This window comes from Crocodylus porosus, unplaced genomic scaffold (assembly GCF_001723895.1).
Source record: "Crocodylus porosus isolate Cpor-Errol unplaced genomic scaffold, CroPor_comp1, whole genome shotgun sequence".
NCBI classification, from domain to species: domain Eukaryota; kingdom Metazoa; phylum Chordata; order Crocodylia; family Crocodylidae; genus Crocodylus; species Crocodylus porosus.
Window position 1 is genome coordinate 367,525 of NW_017728909.1, and position 27,767 is coordinate 395,291.

Below are 27,767 nucleotides of genomic sequence, written 5' to 3' on the forward strand. Positions count from 1 at the left end.
GCATGCTTGAAGCTTATGCTGGATTCAGACAACAGGTATACAATATACAGTGGCAGTCATATTTGCTTATGCTGTCCCACCAACGCAAATAAGCCTTGACCTGCTGAAGCAAACACCTCCAGGAGGTTCAAGCCTTACACACAGGAAACCTTACATGAGATCACTGACACAGAATACCAATTCCACTGTTTTGACATCACCAAGTATCTGCGCTCCACCCACTCAATTAGACAGGCAATGTGAAATTGCAAGTGGACAATTAGCACCAAAGCAGCAGTTTTAGCTTTCCTGTCTTCTGACACTAAGCCTCGCTTAGCACTCTTAATTGGTTTCTGTAAAACAGAGCGTTAAGTGAAACGAGCATTAAGTGAAACCGAAAGTATTTGACAGCCCAAGACAGCGACCGCAATTGTTTTTAATGACCCAAGATGGCAACTGTGAGCATTATAATGAAACTTGCTGAGCACAACGTGAAATCTGGTATCAATTTTAAACGAGAGTTAAAGCAAAATAACGCCAAGTGAAACAGCGTTAAGTGGGGGTAGCCCGTATAGCTTTAGATCACTGCCTATTTCCTTTGCAGGTGCAGGATAATGGAAAGGGAACATACAAGAAAAAAATATCAATGCCTGTGAAAATTTAACTTTTATTATCTGTTCACTGTATACAAAACACCATTCTGCATAGTGATAACTTATTTGTTGTACAGTCAACAGTGCACAGCAACAAACAAGTGTCCAGAGGTATACACTTAATGAAAGGGCAATGGTAGTCAGTGTGCATAACTGACAAAACCATACTGTGAACTTGCAAATTCAGCTAGAGGTTTTAGCAGTGACAAGTACTACAGTAACAAAAACAGTACTGAGTAACAGAAACAGGATAACAAGCATCTGCTTATAAATCAAACTAAGACTGCGGGTGGAGAGAGAGAGAATGTATCTGATATACAATATCTAGAGCAGTTAGAAAAATTTTTACAGAAGAGGAGGATCAGTTTTCCCCAAATCCTTAGGTTTCTACAGTCATTTAAATTTAATGATAAATAACAGAATCTCACAAATCTTTAGGGGCTAAAATGCTCCACATTTATTTACATATGAAATGTGTTTAATACAGTTATAATGGACATAGTGTATAATAACATCTGACAGCAGCAAGACTTTTAAAGAACCGAACAATTACTACAGCTTATCATGCAGATATCTATATATACACAAAAAAAAATTTAAAAAAGTACAAAATTTGTTTAGGGATACATACAAGGTATAAAATGCAAAACAAACCGAAAAAATATAACTCTCACAGAGAACTATATATGAAAGGGACAGTATGGTACCTTTTCTGTATTTCATGAAAGTGATACGAGTGATATTAGATACACTTTTTGAAATGACTGAACTAATGTCATGTGGTCTGTGCTAAAGTTGAAAGGCCCAATTATACTTAAATAGGCTGGTGTATTAGCTTCTTGACGCTTGTAGGGTGTATGTAACACTGAGCACCAGAACGTTTGGCGTTAGCGTACAGAGCTGGAAGATAGACACCAACTCCCGCAGCCAGGGGTTAACTATTTTCTTTCAAGACTCAGAAGAAAATGAAAATACATAATGCTGTGTACTTGCTTCTATATAATGTTTAATAAATTACATGACAAAAACACCATAATTAAAAACCTAGTTATCTGTCTAATTACATCATATTTGTTTAATCCAGAGCAGCCCAGCACTTTTGTAACAGTTTTAGCTTGGTTTGACCTCCAACACCTTGAGGCAGCGCCTAAAAAATTATGTAGTGATGCACAGTTGTGCAATGACATTTTTCAAAGGTGCGATGGCTTTCAAAGGCATAGGCACCTGGAATAGTGAACACATGAAATTTCTGGTGTTGCTGTCAAAGACCAGCTTGACATTCACTACATATGCAGTGATTATTTTTAGGGGAAGAGTTTTATAACCTCCCACTGACTTCAAAGTTTCCCTTTATATTTTTAAGCACTGCCTTTGAGTGCCATTTCATTAGCTAACATTTCTTTCAGAAGCATTTCATTTATGAAACAGTTTAACAGAACTGAAGGAACTGCCCCAGTAGTAAGAACTCTGTTTTAAAGAAACTTACTACAAAAAACAGAAACCAAAACAAAAAAAAATAACCCAAACAGATTTTCCACTAGATACCAATACAAACACGTAACAAAGAGTATAAAAGTTATTAGTTTAAATATATACAAACTCTGTTCAACTCAAATACTGCTTTGATGCTTATGGAGGGTATAGACAATGAGGTGAAAAGGACATATTTATGCAGAATATATTGCAACAGCCTGAACAGTACTGTTAACACTATTATACTGTGAACTTTCTGTAACAAAAATGTCATTTATATTCCAATGTGGAGAAGAGTTTTTGCTTCTCAAAGACCTAATCACTTTTCAGTAGAGCTCATTCTTTTAGATTTAATGAAGGCCATGCCATGTGTTCTCATATGAGTGTTTAAGGCAGCTTCTGTTTCAAACGTCTTTGCACACACTTTGCATTTTCTGTCTGACACCATGTTGTCAGATGATTCATCCTCATGATTGGGTTTGTTTTCTTGTTGATTATCCTCCCCAGACCCATTTTGTTTCGATACTGGCTGAGGCTCCTTCAGCTTATGTACAATGAAGAGATGTCTGGAGAGAGAGACATGAGACGTGTAGCAGAGGCCACATTCCCTGCACTGGTAGGAAGACCCATCAGATTTATGCTGAGGAATATGTTCATGAAACTGAAGGAGATTTTCTGTTGTAAAGCCACACACAGCACATTTGTGAACTTTAAAAACGTTTATCTTCAGTTTCTTCAGGGGTTGAGTGATTGCTCCTCTCGGAGGCCTGAACTCCAGTACAGGCTCTTCTAATTTTCTCTTCGGACTGGGGACCTAAAAACAAGGGAAGTGCATTTTATGCAGTTATACATAAAGCCCTTCTTATGAATGTTCACTCCTTGGAGACTTCAGAATCCTAGCAAGGTATATTTCAATAAAAACCTGCTAAATCCCATGCCTGAAATAATCCAAGGAACCATATTATTAGAAACAAATTCCCTATTACGTAGTAGAAGAGACTGACTCTGACAGTACTGCCAATGGGTGCACTCTAGAAACATTAGTAAATACTTTTCCAGTTCATCTATATTACATTTGAAGAGACCACGATAGAAAAACGGTATGTGTATTGTTGAATATCAGCCAGTGAGTGCTTCAGCCCTTACTTTTAGCAATTCAGCTTTAATTATATTTAATTTGATTCTATGTGTGGTAGATGAGGAGGATGATTGTAGATTTATGGATCCAGTATTTATGGATGGACTGAGATGCTAGAATACGATGAATTACTGACTGCATCTGCTGATCATGGATTAGACCACCAGTCTACGCTTTCAGGTTATTTCTCAAGGAGACGCATTTTCCAAGAACCTTCCATCTCTTTTTTTTTGGCCCCAAAATTTCATGTGCTTTACCGTGTGAAATGGTGCGTTACTTTGACCCAGCTCTGTGGCTTTTGCATAGATCAGGTGCTTCAGTGGTACTTTTTGGCACTCTTATCTAAATATGATTCAATCCACTATTAGATAAAAGCACCTAAAAAGCCTCACTAAAATACCTGATATATACAGATTTTGGATGAGCTGAGTTCAACTAACGTGATGCCTTTTCTGTGTATGTGCTGGGCTCGGTGCTGGGGCATGCCAACCTTAAAGTAAAATGTTGTTTGCTTCTTTTTTTTTTTTTTTAACATCTGCAAGCAGCCACAGTGTTATCATACTGCAGTGCACTTCCTCAAAAGTGCACAGCCTTAGGAGTAAAGAAGGACCAGGGCCTCACTCAGAGTATTTCAAAGGGAACATAAGCAAGTCTCAGTACATACGCAGAGCTGTCAGTGCTGTGGGAACAGTAACTCCAGAGCTACCAAACCCTGCCATTTTCAAGACTAAGAGCATCCCTCCAACTGATTATTAGGAGTCTGAAAAACGGGGGGAAGGCAAGCATCCAATGGCTCTTCTGCACCTCCGATTTCACATTCATTAGATTATCAAATATCCATTCATAAAATGGATAAAGCAGCTGTAGAAAATCTGTGCCACTGGAGGCAGAAGTTGAGGCAGGGAGCAGGATATGGGGAACCCCTACTTTCCAGGGCAGTATCCTTCATACTGAACCACATTCTCTCCCTAGCTTGCTTTCCTCCAGGTTTCTCCTATATTCCCCTACTGGCTCAGTGGGCCAGCTTCATCTGGAAATGCATCAAGGGTTTTGGACAATGCCCAGCTCACCACCATGTTCTGGTTAGAGCACTTTGCTGGGAAGTGGAAGATAAAGGTTCAAACCTGCTCTGGGTGAGGGGCGCTTAGTACCTGCATTTTGCACTCACTGTGTCATCCCTGATCACTCAGCTACTGGGCTAAAAGGTAGAAGGGCTGTCCTCTTCTTCCTCACAATCACTAGTTGCCATTTTTTTCCAACCACGAAATCAGGAACTTGTATTCAGTACAGTGCCTACCTGGGTGATCTTATTCCACCATGAATTATATGAAGACGTAGCAAGCATATTCAGGAGGGAAAGACAGGGTGAGCATAACTACACAGATGGAAACAGGATCTAAACTATAAGCAAACATTAAAAATGGTACTTGCACAGCTGGAGTTAAATGCAAAAATTGTACCTAGTTATGTAAAAATTAAATGGTCCGAAATCTAAGGTCATTTTACTTTTTGTTTCACTCTTAGCTCTTTTCATCACACTGGGCACATCTACATGAGAAGTTTACTGTGGAGTAGACTAATCAGCTCTGTAGTAAACTTCTCAGCATCTACACGTGCAGCCCTATTAAGCCGCAGGAAATGAATACACTCCGAAGCAGGTTAGTTTTTACAACTACTATTCTTCTCTGGAGTTTTTTCATATGCAGCAATGCATGTATAGACACTGACCTGGCTGGCTAGGGCATGAGGGTGCTTCAGTGTGGGGACTACCTGCTGGCTAGCCCCACACTGAAGTACCCTCATGCCCCAGACAGCCCCTCCACAGCACATTGAGTGGGTTGGAGCAGTCCTGGGCTGGCATGCTGACCCCACTGCGCCTCCTGCCAGCTGGGGCTGCTCTGACCCAGCTCACGTGCTGCAGCCCTGCATGCACATATAAACATGGTGCCTGGGAGCAATAAGCTCCAGCATGACACACGCTGGAGTTTATTGCTGTGCACTAATATGCACATGAAGGTGAGACCACTGAATGCTAATTCCACCATACCATTCGTTTTTGGTAAACACAAAGCAAATCTTATCAAGTATGGAAATACGAAAACACACACACACACACAAACTCAAAACTTTACAACTTTTTAATGAAAAACAGAGTATTCTGGGTGTCTTGAAAAAAATGTCCTGGCAGTATATGAAAAGCCAGAACTGTCCTAGTAAAACTGAGTGACCAAGGTCACTTGGATGTACTGTATAAACCATAAAGATGTGACATTTGGGGCAGCATTCTTCTGCCCAAGGAGGTCTGTTCAGTGCTAGTCAACAGCACTCCAGCATCAACCACTGCACAGTGGGTTATAGAACCACTTTAAATTGAGTCCATATGCCCACATGATAAGACTCCCCAATCATCATTCTCATACACCATGCATGGAATAAAATTAAGTAGCTGGTAATGAGCTGGTACCACTGTTAACAGCCATATCAGGAAGTATTAAATGGACCCAAGCAGACTGAACATACAGACATTCTCCTTCCAGCACAGAAACAAGGCTATTCAGTACATAGGGGACCAGAAGCCTTGAATGGCTTGCTGATTCAACCAAAAAATAGAGACTTGATGCATAAATTAAAATAATGAAATTCTTTTTTCCTGTATGACACAAGTTAGATAGGATAATCATTATGGTTTCCTCTGACTTTAAATTAGTGGTACTTATTAAAAAGGTCAACATTTATCCCCCAAAAAAAGAGGGGGGAGGGGAGAGGAAAGATGCTGTTCGTTAAGTGTTTACCTTTGTGTCTTCTTTCACTTCACTTTCTTCTACATTGGCTGATTCTGTCATTTCTTTCACATCAGGGTCCTTAATGCCATGCATTAGCTGAATATGTTTTTCCAACATCAACCGTTTGGTAAACGTACGTCTTGAATCAGGGCAATGACTGTATATAAATGCAAAGCAGACACATGGTAAATATTTGCCCTCTTTTAAAAAACAATGTAGGTGTCAATAGTAGAGTATATCCAGGCTACAATGTAATTTGTTAGACTCCAGTATTTTAAAAAGCTGAGGGAAAATGACCAAATATATTATGAGTTAAAAACAGCCTCTCTCTTGCAGTGGCATCTGTGAAGTGATACCCCAGAAGCCATCTTATTATGAGATGCAGTGAAAACTGAAGATTACAAGCAATCTTTCTCTCTTTTCGTCTGTCCACGTGACTGGGGTGTCTGCGTTGCACAGTTTCTCTCCCCAGTTCAAGCCCCTCTTGGCTGAAAACTTCCCCTCCTTGGTGCCTGGACTTGGATTCCAAATATCACCTCAGTCTGCCCTCAGCACTGGATTCTGATAAGCGTCTGGCCTAAAAATCCCTTCACAGCTCCCTTTTGTCCTCCCTTGTTCCCGATGTTCTTGGCCAGCATTCAGAGTTAATCAAACAGAGCAGAATGAGGGTATGGACATACGAACAATTTACTTAGGAGCAAACAAGGTGGGTGTAGCAGGGCACAGGGATGTGCCCGCTCTTTTAAGGGAGCAAAAGGCTGGGAGGCTGCTTGCAGGTGGCAAAGCGGGGCTAATGAGAGACTTGCCTGACTGCAATAGGGCTCTGGCTTGAGCTATATAAGCCAGAGCCTGCACCTCGAGCAGTTAGTCTCCCCCTGGCAGCCACAAAGTGAGGAGCTCCTGGCAGCAGAGCAGCAGGGCTTCTGAAGGTCCTGGATTTACCTCGACAACTATGAAAGCCTGGGAACAGAGGCAAGTTCCTGCGCAGACAAAGACTGGATTTTACAGGCAAGTGGCCTTTGTTTTATGTTAAAGCCCTAGAGGGTTTGATGCGTCTGCCAGCAGGCTGCAACGCTTCTTGTTCATTTAAGCTGTATGGGTAGTTTGCCTTTTGCCCTGCCATGACAGGCTCAAGGCCTATTTAGAAAAGCAGTAACCCAGGAGCCCTCAGGCTGAGACTGGGGCCCAGTACAGGTCCAGGAGCCTAGGAAAAGGCTGAGCCCTGAACCAATGGGTCCACGTGTGCAGGAAAGAGCTGACCCGGGCTAGAGGGTCCATGAGCCCAAAGCGGGCTCAGTCAGATTAGAGGGTCTTAGAGCCCAGAGGAGGGGCTGCGTGCAGGACCAAGGGTCCGAGAGCCCGGAGGAGGGGCTGCGTGCGGGACCAAGGGTCCCAGAATTCAAAGGGAGACTGCATAAGGGACCAGGGGGTCCGAGGCCCCAAGGGTGCCAAGCGTAAAAATAATTAACATCAAAGAGCGAGAACATCTGCGAGGGTTGGGGCATGGTGTAGGGAAGGAAATGGAGCCATGCACAGAGCCCTTAAAGCTATAGGTGTCCTGGAGGGCACAGATATGCATGTAGCCCTCAAAGTTACAAGGGCCCCGCAAGGGCACAGGTGAGCTGAGAGGGCCCAGTGAGCTTAAGGTTCAAGTCAAGGTTGCTGGGGGGCCAGGAGAAACCCAGTGGTACTGCAAAATGGACTAAGGCTCACTGAAGCCAGTGGGCAGCCTCCCTTATTCAACCTCTAGTAAGAACAAGGCATGGCAGGTGAGCAATTAAGGAACAGCTGTAATAGAGACCGCGTCAAACAGGAGTTACTCAGCCACCACGGAGGTGTCATGGGCACCCCTAGGGCATGAACCTGTCACATTGAACTTTACCATGCATGAGTTTCTCTGTGCTAACTGCCTGTGTGCATGCTCCTACCCTGTGATAAATGGGAGCTGATCTGAGGGACAGCTACATGAGCTATTATGGTTTAACTTCCACTTACTGTAAGGTAAGCCCATGCACACAAACAGTTACTATGGAGCAGCTGACACATAGCAAAGCCCTAACTTTTTCTTACTTCTCAGTAAATTGTTCATATGTTCATGCCTTATTCTTCTTGTCTGGTTTGTTTTCTGGCAAGGATGAGGGAGCTTGACAAACTCCTAAGGTGACTTTGGATATAATACGAGCCCAAGTGATGTTTGAGCTGGGGACATGGTTGTCTTAGAATGGTTTCTGGAAGGGGCTGGCTAGAAGACGACAAGATCTACCCCAATATTTTCTTTAAGAATATATCATTCTTCACACACTAATTTTTTGTATGTATTGTTAATTTAAGAAAAACAATGCCATGGGTTTCCACAGTAAACTGAGATGATTGTGAAATTAGAATAAAATGTACGCAGTTAGTTTTCCTTTAAAGGAAGATGTATGAATATAACAAATAGGAGCTACATCACATGATGAATGGAATAAGTGGAACAGCAGACTGCCTGATTACACAGGGATTAGTGCAACTCAACAGCACTTAAGAGATCAGTTAACTTCATGCTGAAATGAACTCTGAATGCAATACAGGTGAAGCTTGCCTGGGAGGAGTGAAGTAATACTATACCATGCTAGAATATCACAGAGTGGCTGGCACATAGCAGTGTTACAAAATTACTAGCTACTGAGTCTTGTGATTTTTATGGTGAAGCAGATGGTGCTGAGGCCCAAGGCCTGATTAGCATCTACCAAAAGGAATGGAAACCTCCAAGCTCCACTTTTTATGCTATTCACTCACCTCTTGGGACTTGGTTTGATAGTATTCAAAGAAAGGTGGAATAAAGAACAAGCAGAAGTCACAGAAAGTCTGAGTGCTTTTATCACGTACCTTTTATTGACATTATTATTTCTACCAAATCCCATATCAAAACACCCCTCAGCCGCAACTAGAGACTTATTTAAACCAATCTATTTTTAGACATTTCATATCCCTCTTATGATTTAGAAAAAGTTTCCAGGTCCATTTGCGGACTAAGTCAGTGGCTTTTCTTAGATCATGTAAGCATGTACTTCCTTGAGAGACACCTACTAACCAAATCCACAACTATAACTTCACTATGTATAAAATTCCCAGCTTGATTAAATATATATTTTGCTTGTCTAACAGCCAAAAATCTGGTAAGCTCCACCCTGTGATCAATTAGCTGCACTGCATACATGGACAATTAGTTGCATTGCATACAGGAGCAGAATATATGACTGCCATTCAAATTCAAAGATGAACTGTGCTTCTGTCTCATAAAATAAACTGATCTAAATTAATTTGATACTTGGCTCAGTATGATCGAGAAGTAGAATTCAACTGACAATAGGTCTCTCTACCTTTGTTTCCATTTACGTTAAAGAATATTAGAAGCAGAACTTACGAGCAGCTATAAACTTTCCTAATGCCTTTGTGTTTGATACGATTGTGGCGACACAGACTATGGGATGAACTGAACGATTTGTCACACTGTCGACATGGATGTTTTTTCATTTGCTTTAGAGAGAGAAAAAGAAGAAATTATCAATTCAAACAGTAAGCAAAAGCTATATGCATTGTCAAACTTATAATAGTAGGAAAGGGAAGTTACTTACCGAGATCTGGTATCCTCCATGTACACTGCCTCAATAGAACATTAGGGCCCTTGGTACACATAACACTTCTAGCACAATACATGTGTTAACTGCACCATAAATAGCAACATGCCTTACATTCATTACATTTATGGCACCACAAAATGGCAAACCAGCCACAAAAATATTTCACAAAAAATGGATAACATCTTTATTGCTAGTTTGTACGATACCATAAATTGAATCTGTGGCATGTCCCATCTTCCCAGTGCTAATGATCAGCTGACTATCAGCACTGGGACCTGGGCATCCTGTGGTGTGGAATCTAGCAGGGGGTTGCCCTGGTCCCAGTGCTGATAATAGGTGATTGATAGAATCAGGATGTGGGCTCACCTTGCCCTGCAGCCCCATTCTTAAAGTTCTTTAAGGTGCCGGGTCCTGGTGAGTCTCAGGGCATTGGGTAGCTCCAGGGTCTGGGACACAGCAGAGGACTGGACAGGGGACAGCTCTGAATCTAAACTGGGACTGCCCAGTGCTGAATCCCAACACCTAACTGAGCATCAAGATCCAGCACTGGGCAACCCTGGGGTCCAAGACAGTTGGCTCCTGCTCAACTGGCAGGAGCGAGCAGAAGGCAGGTCTGGGTCCCAAACCTGGCTGCCCCCTGCTCTCAGCCTTGGAGGCAGCCCCACATTTTCGGTTCAGGATACCAGGTGCCTCTTTAAAAGCTGGTGCAGAGCTAGGGATAGGGGGACTCTGCACCTGCTTTCCTTAGCTGCATCCTTAACTGCATGTGTTGGTTTAAAGAGGCACCCAACAAAAGCAGAGGGATGAGGGAGTTCCCTCATTCCTGCATGTGCCCTTTTAAAAAACAGCCTGGAGCAAGCAGTTGAGGATGAGGGAGCTCCAACATCCCCTGCTTGTTCCAGGTACCTCTTTACTCTGGTGTATGCAGTAGGGGATGGCTCCATCCCCAGTTCACTGTGGAGGGCACTGTGAGCCTCTTTCTGAAGACAAGCTTACAGCACCCAGGGAACTTAAAAAGCAGGTGGGAATTCAGTCCAAACTCCTAACATCATGGTGGCTTTTGAAAGGTTCCAGGCAGCAGGGAAAGGGTGCCCCTGCAGTGGGCTGGGGAAGAGGCCATCCCCCACTGCCCTCCCACAAGTTGGGAGTCCCAGCTGCATGCCCACTTAGTTACGTTCCTAGGTGCCTGTGGAAATGGCACATGTGGAATAGGGAGCTCCTGGATCCGTAGCTGCTGCTTCTGTGTGCATGGCATGTGCAGCTGGAGCTTTCTGCCACCAAGCTGCAGGATGTCTGATTCCCCTAACTGGCAGCCCCACAACTGGGGTCTGAGGAATTTTATGCCCTGTTATCAGAACTGCACAACCTGCCATGTCACACCCCACTGGCATGACTGCTTCAACATCTGCCAGCAGCTGAGCAGGTCACAGGCCCCCAAAACACTTACAAAACCAGTGTGACCATATAGAGGCATATGTACACCTACCACAGAGCTAGCAACATGAACTGTGGTTAAAAAAGAAAACTCTTCTTTGATTCTTCTCTGGCACCAAAGCAGCAAGGAAGAAAGGAAGATCAGTTTGGATGTGCAAAGAAAATATATGCAGAGATCTATTAACCAAATTGTTTCTGCAGCTGGGGTCAAGCAGTAGACAACTGAAAGAAGGAGATATGAGAGGAGAACTGAAAGAGGAGAACTGAGAGTCAACCAAAGCACTGTTCTCCCAAATCTGATGGGTGGTGACTTGGTCCCACAATAATGACTTGTTGGTGGGACACAGGAAAAGGCAAGAGGAAAGATGGAGCAAGGTATGAAATTCAACTGTAGAGTATATCCCTTCATAATTTGGAGGATCTGATGGTTTTATATGATAAACTACCATATGTGCAGCAGGCCCTGTGGAAGGAAGTGGGCAAAACAATTCTGCTGAGAAAAGTAAAGAAGAGAACCCAATTCATGTCAGCTCATTATGAGCACTTAGGATTTTTTTTCTTTCTGAACTAATGCTTGCTGGAAGTAATGGCAGCTGTAGTGCTAAAGAAGCCAGCACAGATACCCTGTGTGTACCAGTGACTCCTAAAAGAGAAAGATGAATAGAACAGTCCTTAGTGATGCTACCCATAAACTTGGCCGTAAGGACTTTATAAAAATACTATGTGTGGAATGGAAAAGCTCCAGGAAGAAGCTGATGCCATAATGCCCTTTAATTTATTTAGCATGTCATCAGTCCAAGAACACAGGACTGTGAAATGGCAGGTCTATCAACTTGAGCCATAGTAGGGGTATTGTAGGACTTTGGCCCCACACTCAGAAGGCAAGAAGGGTTATCCTTGGAAGGTTATTTTCTCAGCTATATTTAACTGAAATAACAATTTAAACACCGAAGAAACTGACAGGTTAAGATCCTCAGGGTTACCCAGGAAAACTTTCTGCTCATCATAGTCTAGTAAAATTTTCAAGTCCTTGTCTATATCTTTCTGCTAACTGTTGAGACAAAAACCAACATGGAACAGAGGTAAAATAAAAGTCAACATGGAGATATGCCACATTAATGTAGATCGCCGTGATTCCGAAAATCCGTCAACTGACCCGGTCAGACCCAGACTCCTAGTTTAGTTCCCTGAAACTTTCCTCTCCTAACTAGGAGATGGTTGTCTAGCCTGCAAATGCAATAGATCTGACAGAATTAGCTTGGACCTCATACCTACGTTTTAAGCCCATGGAAGGAAATCCAGGTCACTCACATGCTGATCTAAAGTGGTGTGATCTGCGGGGTTACTCAGAAGGTTGTCATGAAGGCTCAAGGAAAAGGATATTCTGATCCAGAGTCTGGGTGGTACCTAAAAGAAGTCATGTCTTTTTTCTTATCTCACATCTGCTGCTTTTCCAATGCTGACACCACTTCTTCAGAGCAGTTCACAGACTTCTTCCCCTTTTTCCTGTGGCCAGTATCGTAATCTTTCAATATTCCACTGGAGACCCCTGATGAAAGGACTTCAGTCAGTGCTTGAGATCTGGACTCCAGGGATGGGGCCATATATTCCTATCCACCACACTCAGTGGATTGAGCAGAAAAAGCTTTTTCCAGAAGGATGACACGCAGTTTTTTGCTTTATCCTTTCTTAGCCCCTAGGGCATAAGCCAAAATATCTCCTACATAAATCCAGCTTCATTATACGATAAATATCTATACTGAGCCGAGAGGAGCTTTCTAATATCACAAGAATTACGTTTTGAATGTAGAACAGTTCTTTTAGACCTGCCTATTCTAACCTGAAATAATACAAAGCTAACTCTAAATCCTAAGTGTGACACACAAATGGGAATGTTTCCAGATTGATTTTTATATATATATATATATATATATATATGAATGACAGGAACTGAAGCAGGATTGGAAGAACAATGATCTTATATTTGTCTGTGGTTTTGAATGCCAGATCTTTAGTCAGTGTGTGCATCCTTCCTAGTGGTTACACTGCTTGGAAACAGTTCTAGGGCCTGTAAAATCCAGGACACATTTCTTTAAGTAGAGATTTTGCAGATGTAATTTCACTACTGTGAACTAATACTGCAGGCAAAGTCTGAGGTGACTGATGAATAGCGCGTACAAGACCAAGGATGCCCTGAATGAATTAATCAGTACATCTGAGTAAGAACTGTTACAGGTAGATCAGGAGAATCTCATTACCAACCTGAGAAGATTACATTTTTGAGAGGGAGAAGAAACGGTTCTCAAAATCCTTTCATGGGCCAGTAAATTATGCTGTTTTTTAGGAAATACAGCACAGTAAACTTCTTTATATGAGAAATTAGTGCGTCCAAGCACTGCATTTATTTCAGACAGATGCTGAGTTAAAATATACCAAACATAATGTGAAGTTTTTAGAGGCAGAATCCTGTTCAACCCCAACTACCACCGTGTATTTAATCACCAAATTAACAACTTCCTTGACCAGTTGAAACAGTTTATAGCAAAACAAGGAGAGAAATCAAACATCATTTGGAGGAAAGAAATCAACAAATTTCTCTCATTTATGTGCCTAAATGTGGAAAGCTGATTGTGTTCCTTAAACAGCTAAAGCATCCCACCAATGCATTTTGCAACACAGCAGTCAACATGAAACCCACAATTTCACTGGGCTTCATTGAGCATCTGTGGATGATTAAGAAATACTGTGTAAACATTTCATGATTTTCAAAAGGAAATGGCAAATAGAGAAAGATTCAAAATATCTGAAGATGAATGAACTTAAGGAAATGTTTCAGGTTATTCAGGAAGTCACTGTTAAAAATGGGCTTTCCTTTCGTGTCAGTAGGATAGAAGGGGGAATTAATTATCAGCTCACAAGAGTGCTAGAAGGACTGTGCCTCAATGGGCAAAATTTCTGCAAGCTCCAGAAAGTGTCTGGAAATTGCATCATCAAACACTAGGTCCTAAATTAACTATATACCAACTCTGGATAAAGAACTACACATCACTCCAGACAGCTCAGGTTCTGTTTATTGTTGAATAGCAGTCAAAAAAGCAAACAAAATGTTAGGATGTATAAGAAATTAAATGAAAATAATATATAACATAATTATAAATAGCAAAGGTACATCCTCACTTGAAACACCGTGTTAATTTGTAATCATGCTATGTAAACATGGATATAGCAGGAATAAAATGGTTTCAGTGATGGGTTATACAAATGATTAGGGGCATGAAAAAATGGACATGAAGAGGGATTGAAAATAGTGGGACAGCTTACTGCAGACAGATGAAAAGAGAAGATTTACCAAATAATGACTCATATGGCATAGCCAGGTTGGGACCTTCTCCCTGCCTCATAATATGAAAAGGTGACATTCAAAGAAATTGTAAAACAGCAAACTTAAAATGGAAATCAAAGAAATACCTTTCCATACATGGCATAATTAAGCTAGTGTATAGACCTCACTGGCACAATAAACCACCAAAGTCAAGAGGCTCACAAGAAATTCCAAACAGGACAGGACATTATGTGGCTAGTGAGAGAATAAGTGTCACTTAAAAAAAAAAAAAAAAGCTAAATATATTTGGAAGGGTTCTAAACTCTCACGCTTTGGGCTGGTTTTGCCACGTTTCTGAAGGAGTTAGGTGTTTAACTTCCTATTGGAATTCAATGGGATGTCAGCATCTAGTTCTTTTAAGCTCCTTCACCACAAGCAAACTTCTAAATGACAGACTTTGGGATGTACTTTTTCTCTGGGGTAAATTATTCTGTAAGTCTACAACAGGGTTTGTTCCACCTTCCTCTGTAGCATCCTGTACTGGCTACTGGTTTAAAATATTATGATAACTCCCATGTTCCTATTAAGTTTTCAACTAGCACCATTTTGTACAGGCCATTTTACCATGTTGAAAATATGTATTATAATATAATTTTTCAGTTGATCCCATACTTTATTGGAATTATATCGCCCACTTCATAATCTATAGCTGATGCTAATTTCTAATTGCTCTACAAATATCAAATAGCCAAATGACTGCCTTAAAGGAGAGGGAGAATATCTGTCCTCACTTGCTGCAGAGGGAAAGACATGAAGCAATGGCTTTAAATTAATTAACGTGGATTTAAATTAGAGATCAGGAAAACGTCCTTACTGATAGAAGAGTAAGGCAGTGGAATAGACTGTCCCCAGAAAGTATGGCATCTCTTTCTGGATGTATTGGAAAGGGGATGGTTTCAGAGTAGCATTCCTACATTTGAACCAAGGGGTGGACCCGATGATTCTTGAGGTCCCCTTCTAAGCCTATGACTCTACAATGAAAGTATGCATTTAATTTTAAAACTTTGTTAAACTAATCAATATTGACATTTTAAAACCAATTATGGAGAGATCCAAGAGCAACCAAAGCAGATGCTCTTTATTTTCCACCTCTGAAAGACAGGGAATATTTAATGTTTATTAATTGCTGCACACAAGCCCTATGCTTTTTTCAAAGGGCATATTTCACAAAACTAAAAAATGTAAGTCAAGACATATAAGCAATGAACTAAAGCTTTCAGATCATCATTTTAAAGCACAAAAATAGAATTTCATAATAAAACAGGGTCACTACTGAGATAGGAATGCACTGTTTTTCATTAAATACCAGCAGTAAAAAAATAGCTTTAAAATTAATCTTAGAAAAGCATTATCTGTGTGTATCTGATGCAAAGCATCAATGTACTAACCTTAATTTGTGTGTCTTTTACCCCTTGGAACCGGATTTGATTAGACTGGATTTGATTCTACATTTGATTGTGAAGTGACAAAATCATCCTGCTTTTAAGAACTGTAGAAGGGTAAAATGAAAGTCCATCTGATTTTAAACCTATTTCTCAGAGGCAATAATAAAAGCATTTACAAACTAGCAAACAGGAAAGGACAAAACAGTGGAGATCAATATATTTTACTTTCTGGGATGGGATTTGACAAAAATAAAGCTATAGTTGTACTGGGGCACATTTATGTCATAAAAACTCCTGGGTGTTACAGGAATCGAAATACTGCATCTGCTTGACAGGATTACCACATTGAATGGGTTCTATACCACATTTGATTGAGTTTATCTATATGCAATATCCATCAATCGTGTCAGGAATCAATTTACAAAACTTGATTCTGAGCCAGTTAGAATCCCTGGGTGTTTTGCTCTGGACTTCAACGAGATATCAAAAGTAGCCTTTGGAGATGGAGATCACATGAGCTTTCTCGCTTGTCTGATCGTCCTGCCCTCAAACCACTGGATTAAAAAAAAAATCATCCCCAGGGGTCACAATCAGCAGCTGTGTTTGTGTATTCAGTTCTAGACTGAAATGTGTGAGTGGTTGGAGCATATAGTCGTCTAAATCAGAGAGTTCTTTACAGAACTGGAACCATGCTTCAGAAATGCAGTTAAAGTTAGAAAGGGGACTCTACCAAAAATAGAAAGGGACTCAGTTCTCTTTCATACCATACTGGATCCTTTTGGTGCAGTTGTCAGAAAAAAGTAGGGACACCAGTATTCTGATGCATGCAGTCTTTTTATGAATCATCAGAAATGGAGTGAAATGATATCATTTGCATGACAATCATGGGTTGTGGACAAAAGCAGTGTAAACAGATAGGACACTGGCAATAACTTTTTGGCATTTACTGCCATTTATAATGTTGTATTAGGATCCTGAAAATGATCTTTGCTACTTGGCCAAAATGACTTCCTCTTCCCACTCATTTCTGTTTCTTACAAAGTGCAGCGTGGTAGATTGTTTAATTCCCTGTTTATAAAAAGAGACATGGATCGTGCCTTTACTTGTTCACTGTTCTCTACTTATTAACTTCAGAAACACCTTTATATTCATTAAGATGGTATAAAATTGGTAAAGCATTTTGACAAAAATCTGCTGAAAATCCCTCTCTAGAATCAGCAGGACTTCAGGAGTTTTACAGAGTCAGTAGGGTTTCTCACAGAGTGTTTTGCCAGAAGTTTTCCTATTCCTCTCTTTTAACCCCAGATACAATAAAGTGAGTCATATTAAAATAGCAGGTTAGGTGACCACTTCCTGCTACAGCAGTTTTTGTAAAAATTCAACAGATGGCAATCAGAAGTCTTATCACACACATTGCCATCTCCATAACTAAAAGGATAATTAATATCCCTGTCTCAGGGATTTAAGGAAAAGAAGTGAGGTAGGGACAGCAAGGATCAAGGCCTGTCTCAAGTTAAGCTGTCTCCCTCAACCTTCCTCCAGCTGGTGGAGAGAGAGAGAAAGTAATGGACTCTTAACAGGTTTATGTCTCTGTTCCTTGCCTGGCATGTGTGGTGGTCCAGTTTTCATACAAACTGCTGGAAGCAAGTGCCTGATAAATTAGAATTCACCCTTCTCATGAAAAGAGATGGCAAAAAATAGTTAATACCAAAGGTGTTTTTTCCAACATGCTGTAGATAACGTGAATTACATTGTAACGCTTTATGTGCCTCATTGGTGCAAGCTCTGAATCTTTTCAACCAACATATCTGTGCCTCTTGTGCTCTTTTAGAAGGGAATAAAGTTGAAGTGACCATCAGCCTCCCTCATTTTCCTTATGATTTGAAACCTGTGGCTACTAATGTTGTCAAAAATAGCCATGGAGGATGGGTCACATGATCCATTCTCATTGGCCCATGTCATTAGCAGATCCAGGATGTCTCTCTGGGCCATGAGGAGTGAGCGCACAGTCACTGGCAGAGCTGCACTGGTCAACTTTGTCATACAGTGAAATAAAATGCATCCTCTTTGACCATGATGAAATAGTCTGTTTGACTTGTAGCGCAGCCAATGATGGCAACAAAATGATGGCACAGGCCAGCATTGTAAAGGATTTGGCTTTATTGATATAATACTGAAGAGCTCAGGAGAAATCCAGAGCATGCAGCTTCTTCCCACCATGCTTGGAACAAGGCTCTGAGAAGTTAATTGGTTTAAGTGGACTGTAGTTCATTTGGAATGAGGACCACCTTGTCTTTATGGTCCAAGTTATGAAGGAGTCCTAGGGCTTGCTCATTTTTTGGCTGTGGTGATGGCCATCAAAATGACCATCATGAGAGTAAAACTGTGGATGGAGCATTCTAAAAGGGGCTCACAGGAGAGTTTCTAAGTTCAGAAGGCTGATGTTAGGCTCACAGTACAGTACATTTTCTGACTGGTAGGTAACTACATATTAGGCCCTTGCAAAATGTGAATACTGCTGAGCGAGAGATGAAAAAGCAACTTTGCCAGATAGACCTTTACAGAGCTCTGACAAAACACAGGATATTTTAATTACAGTAAAAATGTCCAGAATCTGTGATAGTGAAGCCTACACTGGGTCTGGACTGTACTGAATTGACCAAATTAAATACTGGATAGATTTGAAAGCCTTTTAGGCTGCTTACAGATGTATTAAAGAAAAAATGGCACTTTAAACTCAGTGCAACCCTGCGCTGAGCACAGCCTGTGCCCAGAAGAGACACTGTGCACTAGGTGGGCTTGGCTTGCCCAACATCTGTATACATCAGGTGCTGAAGCAGGGCTTTTTGGCACTTTTATCTAATAGCTGATTCAATCAGCTACTAGATTCAATCAATTGCTCGTTGCATAGAGCAGGAAGTTATCCACTAAGGGTGTTGACAGACACGGGGAAAAAAACTCCCACACCTTAGACACTGAGGAGCCGAGTCGAACTAAGGTGCTGGAGTTTTTTTCCCCATGTCTGTCAACACTGGTCTGGACAATCTGTAAATGCTTCCAACAGCTGTAGGTTTTCTGTCAGCCAAAGTTGTCTCAGACAGAAGAAAACTATGAGGATGAGTTTGATCTGCTCTCATTTGGCTTGGCAATAATTCTTGGAATTAACCAAATCATTAGGAAGCATGGAGTGGCTTCAGTTCCACTGCAGGAGTCATCCTGGCCTTGAGATTCCTTGAACAGTAGTTCAGACACTTGGCACTGTAATTGGTGGCAAACAGGGCTACCAGTGGAGTCTCCCACTGATGGAATAACACCTTGGTGAAGGATTTTGGCAGCGTTATTCATGGCTGGTGACTGCCTGCTTAGGAAGTATGCTAAACTGCTGCTGACTCTTGTGGTACAAAGATGTTGGGTTTATGCCAGTAGGGAACACCACTTCCATAATCTTCTCTGCTTGTTTATGTAATATAAAGCAAATGGATGGGGGTTACCTGCAATATTATATGTTGTAGGGAGGAAGGCAGGCCACACTCAGCAGTGTGATGGCTTTGAGCGCTAAGAGGTTTATTAGCAATACTGTGCCTTCTGCAAACATTGTTCCAGTAGATGGGCCAGGTGGGTTGCTCAACCTGTCCGTGTACTGCTAGGCTGTGTCATGATCTCTGTGCTGGGTGAAACAAGCCCTCATAAATCTGGAGGGCAATTTTTTATGACATTGATGATCTAACAATGTTGAGCAACTTGTGGGTGTTTTTTTGGGGGGTGCTCATTTCAACAACCAGCCAAGGTTTCAGTAACCTTAATATAAGCAGCATGCCCGATTTATGTAGGGCATGCCCAAAAGATGGCAGGGAGAAATGCCTCTTCAAGAATGGTGGAGGACCTGTCCTAATGCCAAGGCAAGAAGTGACTGTGATTCCTTGAAAGAAAGAGTATTTCTGTCTCCTGGGGTTGCTGTTGAGAACAGAGTGGCTCTTACGGTTGAAGTGGGCTGTAGCACTACATTTTCTCATGCCCTCTTTGAAGTTTTCACCTCAGTGTAGATGAGGTATTTTGGTGATTTGTCTTTGAAGGGAGATTCCTTTTTCTGGAATAATAAACTTGTTGCACCCTTTGAACTGCTCTTGTGCTTGGTCTGGGTCTGTTGCCCTGCATCTCAAAAAAGCTGGTGATCTGGATGACAGGTCTGGAGTCAGCACTCAACAGAGAGGCATCAAGGTGGTTGGAATTTGTGCTACCATTTTCTGCTACACTTGGCACAAATAGCCTCCTAGGTTCAGGCTTCCTGGATCTCTCTCTTCCCCATGGTTTAGTGCAACTTTCATGGATTGCTCAAGGAAATGTAGTGTGAACTTTGTCTCTCTAGATATTCAGATAGGGGACAGGAAAGAACAGCAGATCCAGCACCTCTTGGGGATGTGCCCTTCCCCAAAAACGAAAGATATATGTGTTTACTATTACAGATAGAAAGATTTATCACATAAAGGATGTGGTATAAACCTGTAGATTTAGCATAACAGTTGATAAGAGGGGAACTCAAGGATGGCCCTGGACACTCTGCCTTTTTATGCCCTCACAGTAGTGCAGGATACATAAATGGCTCTGACAGACCCTGCTCCTCAAAAGATTTCAAGCTTGTGTGGATGAGGTGTGTGCTCATGTGTCTGTGTATGTGCACCTACAGTTGGATCCACACTGACATGCACTTGAAGAACAGCTATAATTCTGTTTTGTGAGAAAATGCTGAGATGTCAACAGTTGCTTTCATTCTGATGCAAAACAAAACTGGGGCCTTTTGAAGATTTTCAAGAAAAAGAAGAGAAAGGCCTGCCCCAGAATATCTAACAATTAGTGGGTTAGGGGGGGCTGTCTGGGATGTAGAAGATGTATATTCAAGTCAATTTGGTGCTTGATTTGCTGGTACTTCAGGTGAATGTCTAACCACTGGGCTATGAAGTCTCTACCCACTCACTCAGTTTCTCTTATTGAAATTTTTGATTGTTTGGAACCTGTCTGCAAAAATAACTAAATATTAATTGGGCCAGAGTTAGTGAGAGGTTGACTCCCCCAATTAAGGCAAAAGCAAACAGAGGAGGGTCTTGAACCCAGGTCTCCTGAGTCCCAGGTGATTATCCTAATTGCATGACTATCTTTAGCTGGCCTGTACTGTCTCTCTTTTTTCAGTTTCAATAATTTGACATGTCTCCTGAGAAACATTTCACCAAAAACGTCCAAGCAACTTGAAGGAGAGGCTTCTTTCTCTTTCTCCCTCTTGTGCTACCTAGCAGTATCATTCTGCAATGAGTGAAACGTGGGTACCATGCTCCAAGCATCTGCCTTCTATTAGTTTTTTTCTCCATATTGATACTCCTTTTGAAAATTGGTTTTTGGCTCCTTTTCCTATAGAGGTAATTCAGCCACCGAGGAACTTCAGTGTTCTAAACAGTTGTACTGTTACCTACTTACCAGTCTTTTAATTTCGCATCTTTTGAAAGGCTTTGAGCAACAGCCAGAACATTGGACCTGGCCGTCTGCAGACTTAAGAAAATAGCATTGCATTGTTTACGCTCAGTTCATGCTTGAAAAGTTATATTTACAACTAAGTGACTTCATTAGGTGTTTCAGGTGTTCAGCTTACTGATTCCTAGGGCCTCTAGCTTTAACAACTGGTATGATGGATCAACGCTTGCAAGGTGTTGCAATGTGCCTCACTGTCTCATTATTAAATTCTAAGGGGTGCTCATCAGGCCGCTAAAACAAGCTTCTGTTCTCTAGAGCCAAACCGTTTAAAGATTTTTCAAGAGGAGAAAGAGGGGAAAGGGAAGTGGATAAGAAATCAGATCAGATTAGGTGATTAAAAATGTGGCAACATTTTTCAGTCATGCCATCTGCCTCAAAGAAACTGCAGAACTGTCTGAAAAAATCTATAATTAACAGAGGGCTAGGAGAAAGAGTCAGTAGCAGAAAATGTTGTGAATGTACAGCTACTAAGTAGTATAAAAGGCAAAGATGAAATGGGCATGAGAATAAAGAAAACTGAAATGACCCATAAAATGAATAATCAGGAACAACTGAAGAAGGTGTTAATGAGTTTGGAAGAAGATAAATGCTTTTTAACCATAAATTAATGTTATCTGTTAGCAACAGTAATTTACCTTTCCATGCTCTTTCCTCATGTGGGATATATAAACATCTCTCTGTGTGAAGAGTCGATCACATTCCCAGCAGGTCCACCCAGGGTTGCTTATTTTTTTGGGCTCTGCTTTCTTTACAGGAGAGGGAGATTTCTTCTCTAGCTTTTCTGTTCCGTTGATGGATTTTGTGTCATCTTTATTGTGACTGGCTGAATTCTGAGTCGTGGGTTTAGTGCTCAAAGGCAAATTTATACCCAGGTTTGGGGGCCCTTCCACACTTTTCAAGGTTCCATGCATAGACTAAAAATATAAAAAAGAAAATGTCATAAAGGAAGCATGCTATTAGCTAGGATGTAACATAACATGACCAAAGGATTTAGTTAATTCCACCCATATAATATAAATCAAGGAGATAACTTGCTGAAATAAAGTCAAACAATGTTTACATAGAAGCAAAGTTGAAATATACCCAAACACCAGTAAAAATGCATACCTGAAATGTGGTTGTCCACACTGCTTCTCTATAGGGCAGTGGTAGTGGTAGAAAGAACAGGAGGAACGATATAAAAAAAGGCCTTCTTTATTTTGCTTAGTCTAGTATCTCCCCCCTGTGTGCACAATGGAGTGGATCACTCTGTGTCCTGATGTGGACCTGATGCGATAGACAAAGGCATGTTTGCCTTGCCGCAGTTTAGGCAGTAGCACTGAGCAATGAAACAAGTAAAGACAACTCAAAAGATCAGGTTACTTAGCTGATTCTGTTAACAATCTGTCCTAGAAGGAATTTGCCAATCAAGAGACTACACTCACAAAAGGAAGTTTTGCTCTTTAATTGACAGTCTCTTCCACTGTCTATTACCTTTGTCCTCCTGACCCGTGTTTGTCAGGAGTATGATCAAATGTAGGTGGTCTGGGCTTGACCCCAGAAGGTCACAACCTAAGAGGAGCAGGAGGAGACAATACCAGGGCAGCAAAAGTCCCAATTAGAGTCAGGGACCAGGAGCACACAGGTCAGGAGGCTGAGGTCTACAGGGGACTGGAACGTAAGAAGTTATGCTTGGCACAACCATGAACTGGGAAGTCAGTCAGGAAGAAGAGGCAGGGACCACACCAGAGTCACTACCCAGGGACTCCACAACAGGTGTCTATAGCTGCAGGACTTGGGCATGGGTGATGCTAAGCTAAGTCCCAAACCAGGAATCAGATGTCAGAGGACATAGGTGTGGAATGGAGTCGGGATGCACAAGGGTTCAAGGACCCATCAAAGCAGTCTAGAAGCACAGGGAGCTGGGCTGGAGCTTGGAAAAAGGAGTCAGCAAGCAGGCATATGGCTGAAGCCAAGAAACCAGCAAGCAGAACCCAGGAAACTAGACACAATTAAGCAGTACCTCGAACACCCGGAACAAACAGGCATAACCCAGAAACTGTGAAACAAGGTATCGAAAGTAGGAATTAGAAATAAGGAGACAGAAGAACAAGGCTCAACAGGGGGGCATCTATCCTCTTGATAAATAGCCTGCTTTGCATTGAAGGAGATGCTGCTTATAAGCAGGAAGCCACACAGGAAAGCAGTTGAGGCCAGATGGCCTAGAAGGCCACAGGCAAACAGACTGCACTTGGTAACCAGAGCTAGTTAGCTTGCTTGCTGCCCTGACTCGTGACAATGTGTCTGGACACTCCAACTATACGTACTCTGTCTTATAGCTGGGCTAGGCAAGTGGCCTCCAATGGTCAAAACTGTTTGGTATACTACTGATTCAGAGGAAACCAACACATGGTCTGACACTCAAACTCCCTTGATATCAGGCCCTGCTTTATCACATAGCCAATGGTTCCCAAGAGTAATTTGGTGCTTTCCCAATATCACACTCAGCTGCACACTGGGACAGGGTCACCCTCCTGTTTAAGTAGTGCTTGTCAAGTCTAACAACATTTATCTCCAAAATCAAAATATTTCATTAAAAAACCTGGTACTAAAAAAAAAAAAAATGGTTCTTCCACTGTCCCTTTGACATTGAAAAAGAAGATTAATTATGGTTCTTGCTGTGGCAAATGAACAAATAGCAAATGAGGGAGAATAATGAAACCCATTCCCACAAATTTGACCTATAAAGTCTATGAAAACAGAGAGAGAGAGAGAGAGAGAGAGAGACAGAGAGGGAGAGAGAGGGGGTAGATACTGTCTTGGATGGAGAGGAAAAGTAAAAAAACTAATAGCTCATTCAGAAAAACAATTATCTTTAAATCTTGTAAAAAAAGTTTTAGGGTGCTTCAGAAAGGAAAAGCAATTTTGAAATAAAATTATTGTCTGTGCAATAAATGGAAAACTACACAGCAGCGGGCAAGACTAGTGATGGCACTATCAAACTCATCCATCATTTATGGCTATATAGCAACACTACAAAAGCAATGAAAGAAAATGTATATACAACATTTTTAATTCCCATTGAGCTCACTGAAGAGGCTGTGCATCTCACAGATGGAGATATTTTCAATAAATATGGGTGGATGAGTAAGGCAGGGAGCTAGAATAGAGGTGCCCACACTTCTTTCCCTCCTGCCCTGCACTCTATAACTTCCCTGCATGGGTTCCAGCAATCTAGGCAGAGGAGCAGCTGCGTGATTGGTACTTGCAAGAGCCTTGCTTCCAGGGAAAGCTTCAGGTGGAGGTACTGGGGTGGCCAAAAAACAGAGGCTTAATCCTCTGTTATACACTTTGGCTGCATTAACTCCCACAGAAGCTGCTTCCCCTACAAACTCTATTAGTTACACCTCTGATAAGGCTCCTTGCTTGGTGCCTGGTTGAGAAGATGAAGCAAAATCTAGCCAAAACAAGAAGAAAATAGCAAACTTCACAAAGCAATGAGAAAAATGAGATGAGCCATGAAAACACCATTAAGAAAATATGGAGATACTGCCACTAGGGTTGTGCAAAGCTTTGGTTGCTGATTCAATTCGGAGAAGATTTGGCCTGATTTGGAGGCCAAATCATTGAATCCGAATCAAATCAGGAGACAAAAGACCCCCTTTGAATCAATTTGAAGCCTCCGAATCGATTCAGAAAAAGATTCAGCGATTCCAAAGGCAGTCTTGCAGGGAAACAGAGACTAAGAAGAGGGAGGGGGAGCAGGGGGGGGTGGAAATGACACCTATAGCTGGCCAGTGTCTGTGATCTTTTCCTGAGTCCCCTTCCAAACCCAGTGCTCTGGGGGAGGGACATAGCAACAGCACATAAGCTTCTGTCTGCAGCCTTTCTGTCCCTTTTGTGAGCTGTTTTTGCCAAGCACTGGGAAGGCCCCCTGAACAGGCTACCATCCCTCTGTTTTCATCCCACTGTGCCTTAACACACACACAGTCACACATATCACAAGGTTTGCTTTGAACAGTTTGAGGTGCAGTTTCCCAGAAACCACTGCACCTATCTCCTTGAAACTCAGCAGGCTTCATGCCCTCAGAAGAGGCTACAATCTCTGCTGTATTCATCCATATTTGACAAAAAATGACAAAGTTATAGGTATTTGAAGGATTCCACATTATAGTCTATGGTCGAATCACTGAATCTCTCCAAATCAGCATCAAATCTTCTGAAGCTGATTGGGCTGAATTGATTCAGGGCAGAGATCCAAATCTCCAAATTGAATCACTGTCCTCCGAATTGGCCAAATCTGAATCAAATACTTCCCTATTCGCACAGGTGTAATTGCTACATAAGTGCCTCATCTGGCCCTAGTACTGAGTAAACTAACAGGAGCCATTTATAGAAGATTAACAGAAAATGGGCCCTCTTGCATCAAGTTATGTACACCCCACCAAACTGTAGACTATGTTAAAAGGTATTTTGTATAAATACAAGAAGAGCAGGAAATAAATGTCCAAGTAAATGTGCCATAAGTCTTGCAACAGGAATAGCACTAATTCAGAAAAATGGAAAATATCCTGCCTTATATCTCAAAGCATCTTTTGTCATCTAACACTTCTTCCCTGAGCTAACAAAGAGGTGTAAGTTAGCTGAGTGCAGCACAAAAAGGCGTTAACAACAAATAGGATGATGACAACAAGTTTTAATAATTACATAGTCATTCTTGATTATATGGAATTATTGATCATACTTAAAATATAGATCTGTGTATCTTTATTTGTTTTCAGTGTTTGATAGAGTCACCCTCCACCAAGAGCAGCTGCAAATCATCAAAAAAGACAGGCTATGAACAATTATTAAGGGGTAACCAAGACCTCGGAGGACCCATCTAGCAGACAATACCTGAAGCAACTGGGAGTGTTCCCAGAGGAAAAGTTGCCATATTACAATCAAATGGTCTATAGCAATTGTCAGCAACCTGTGGCCTGGCAGGCTGGATTTGTCCCACAAAAATTTTATGTAACCTGCCAAGCATGGCTTATTAATTGCAAGTTTTGCATAAGAATGCATATCTAGTGGTGGCATACCTACCAACTCCTGTCTCTGGCCCAGCTTACAACTGAGCTGCACTGCCTCCGGCTCACTGTTTATGAAAGGTTCCCAACCCCTAGTTTATAGTCATATTTGCAAGAGAAATGCGCTTTTTTGGTTTTATCTCACATATGAATGGAGACTCCAAGAAGTTTGAGAGTTTTCTGGGTATGTTTTAAAAACACCTGCTTTCTCAGAACTTCCAATTTTGCTTTCAGTCCACTCTTCAGTTGCTTTCCAATAAGAAAAGCCACTGGTCAAGATGAAAATCAAAGTGCTAGTTTCAGTAAAAACTAGGGATCTGTTTCTCCATTCCCTTGTGCTTTTTCCAATCATTTATGTTAGTGGAAAAAGAATGCAAAATGTCACTATTCTGGTTTCTACTCTGCAATGGGTAACTAGTTACACAAGGTGCAAAGCAACAGTAAACCACGTCACCAAGGTTTAAGAAATATAAAGATGGCTAAGATTTCCAGTGTTTTAAAAACAAGCTAAAACAATGTTTAAAATACATAGCTAAAAAGATGAAACCTATGTGGGTGGTATCTGTTAGACTCCATCTATATGTTACATTTAAGGCATGATTAACTAGTTAATGACATCTTAAGTGGTCACCTGGACACATGCTCAATCAATGAATGGTGTGATAAAAAGAAGAATAAGCTACAAAGTTATTCCACAAAATATGTGTAATAACTCTGTAGCTGCTTCCTATTATGCCATTAATTGAACATGTGGCCAGAGGCCCTTGTCACTGGGAACCTCATCAGCTGATTGAAGCATGTGTACTACCTGAGTCTGGGAGCTCCCAGCTGATGCTGGCTCTGAGCTGTGAGAACACATGTCCCCACAGCTGGGAGTCCCACCAACTGACAGGGTTCCCAGCCCTCGGGTCACCCCATGCATGTGTCTTTGTGGCTGGGAGACCACAGCTGATGCAGTGTCTCAGCCATGGGGGCACTCCAGGCACCCCTGCAATGGGGAGACCACAACTGACACGGTGTCCCAGCTTCAGGGGCACGCAGGCACATCCATGCCTGGGAGGCCATGTCAGCTGTGGTCTCTCTGCCATGGGGACCCCTGGGGTACCCTTGTGACTGGGAGCTGAGGTGAGCTGATAGGGCTCCTAGCCACAGCAGCTCTGCATCAGCAATAAGGTGTAGTGGGATCTGGTTTATGATCCCACAAACATGCCTCCTGTCACACACATGTGGCATGGCAGGAGACATGACTGTGGATCATGCATCAAATCCCATCATGCCTTTACCTGCACATCTAGAGGAGCCCTCAGTTATATGATCTGGAAGGATGAGAACACAAGTTCTCTATTAAA

The 27,767-nt window shown here is 41.7% G+C and overlaps 1 protein-coding gene across 9 annotated transcripts in view; it reads right to left on the minus strand.

The window, feature by feature from the left end:
* Positions 1 to 626: 626 nt before the first annotated feature.
* ZNF532 (zinc finger protein 532) overlaps positions 627 to 27,767 on the minus strand; it is an 88,956-nt gene continuing 61,815 nt past the window's right edge. For 8 of the 9 annotated variants that reach the window (XM_019531737.1, XM_019531734.1, XM_019531735.1 and 5 more), the window contains 4 exons: positions 22,006 to 22,284; positions 9,433 to 9,545; positions 6,036 to 6,183; positions 627 to 2,919 (listed from right to left, as the gene is read on the minus strand). In XM_019531737.1, coding sequence (XP_019387282.1) covers positions 2,425 to 2,919; positions 6,036 to 6,183; positions 9,433 to 9,545; positions 22,006 to 22,284 — 1,035 coding nt within the window. In that variant the 3' untranslated portion in view covers positions 627 to 2,424. Of the gene's footprint in view, positions 2,920 to 6,035; positions 6,184 to 9,432; positions 9,546 to 15,853; positions 15,955 to 22,005; positions 22,285 to 27,767 lie in introns of those variants that run through there. The other variant, XR_002100341.1, reaches the window with a different exon arrangement.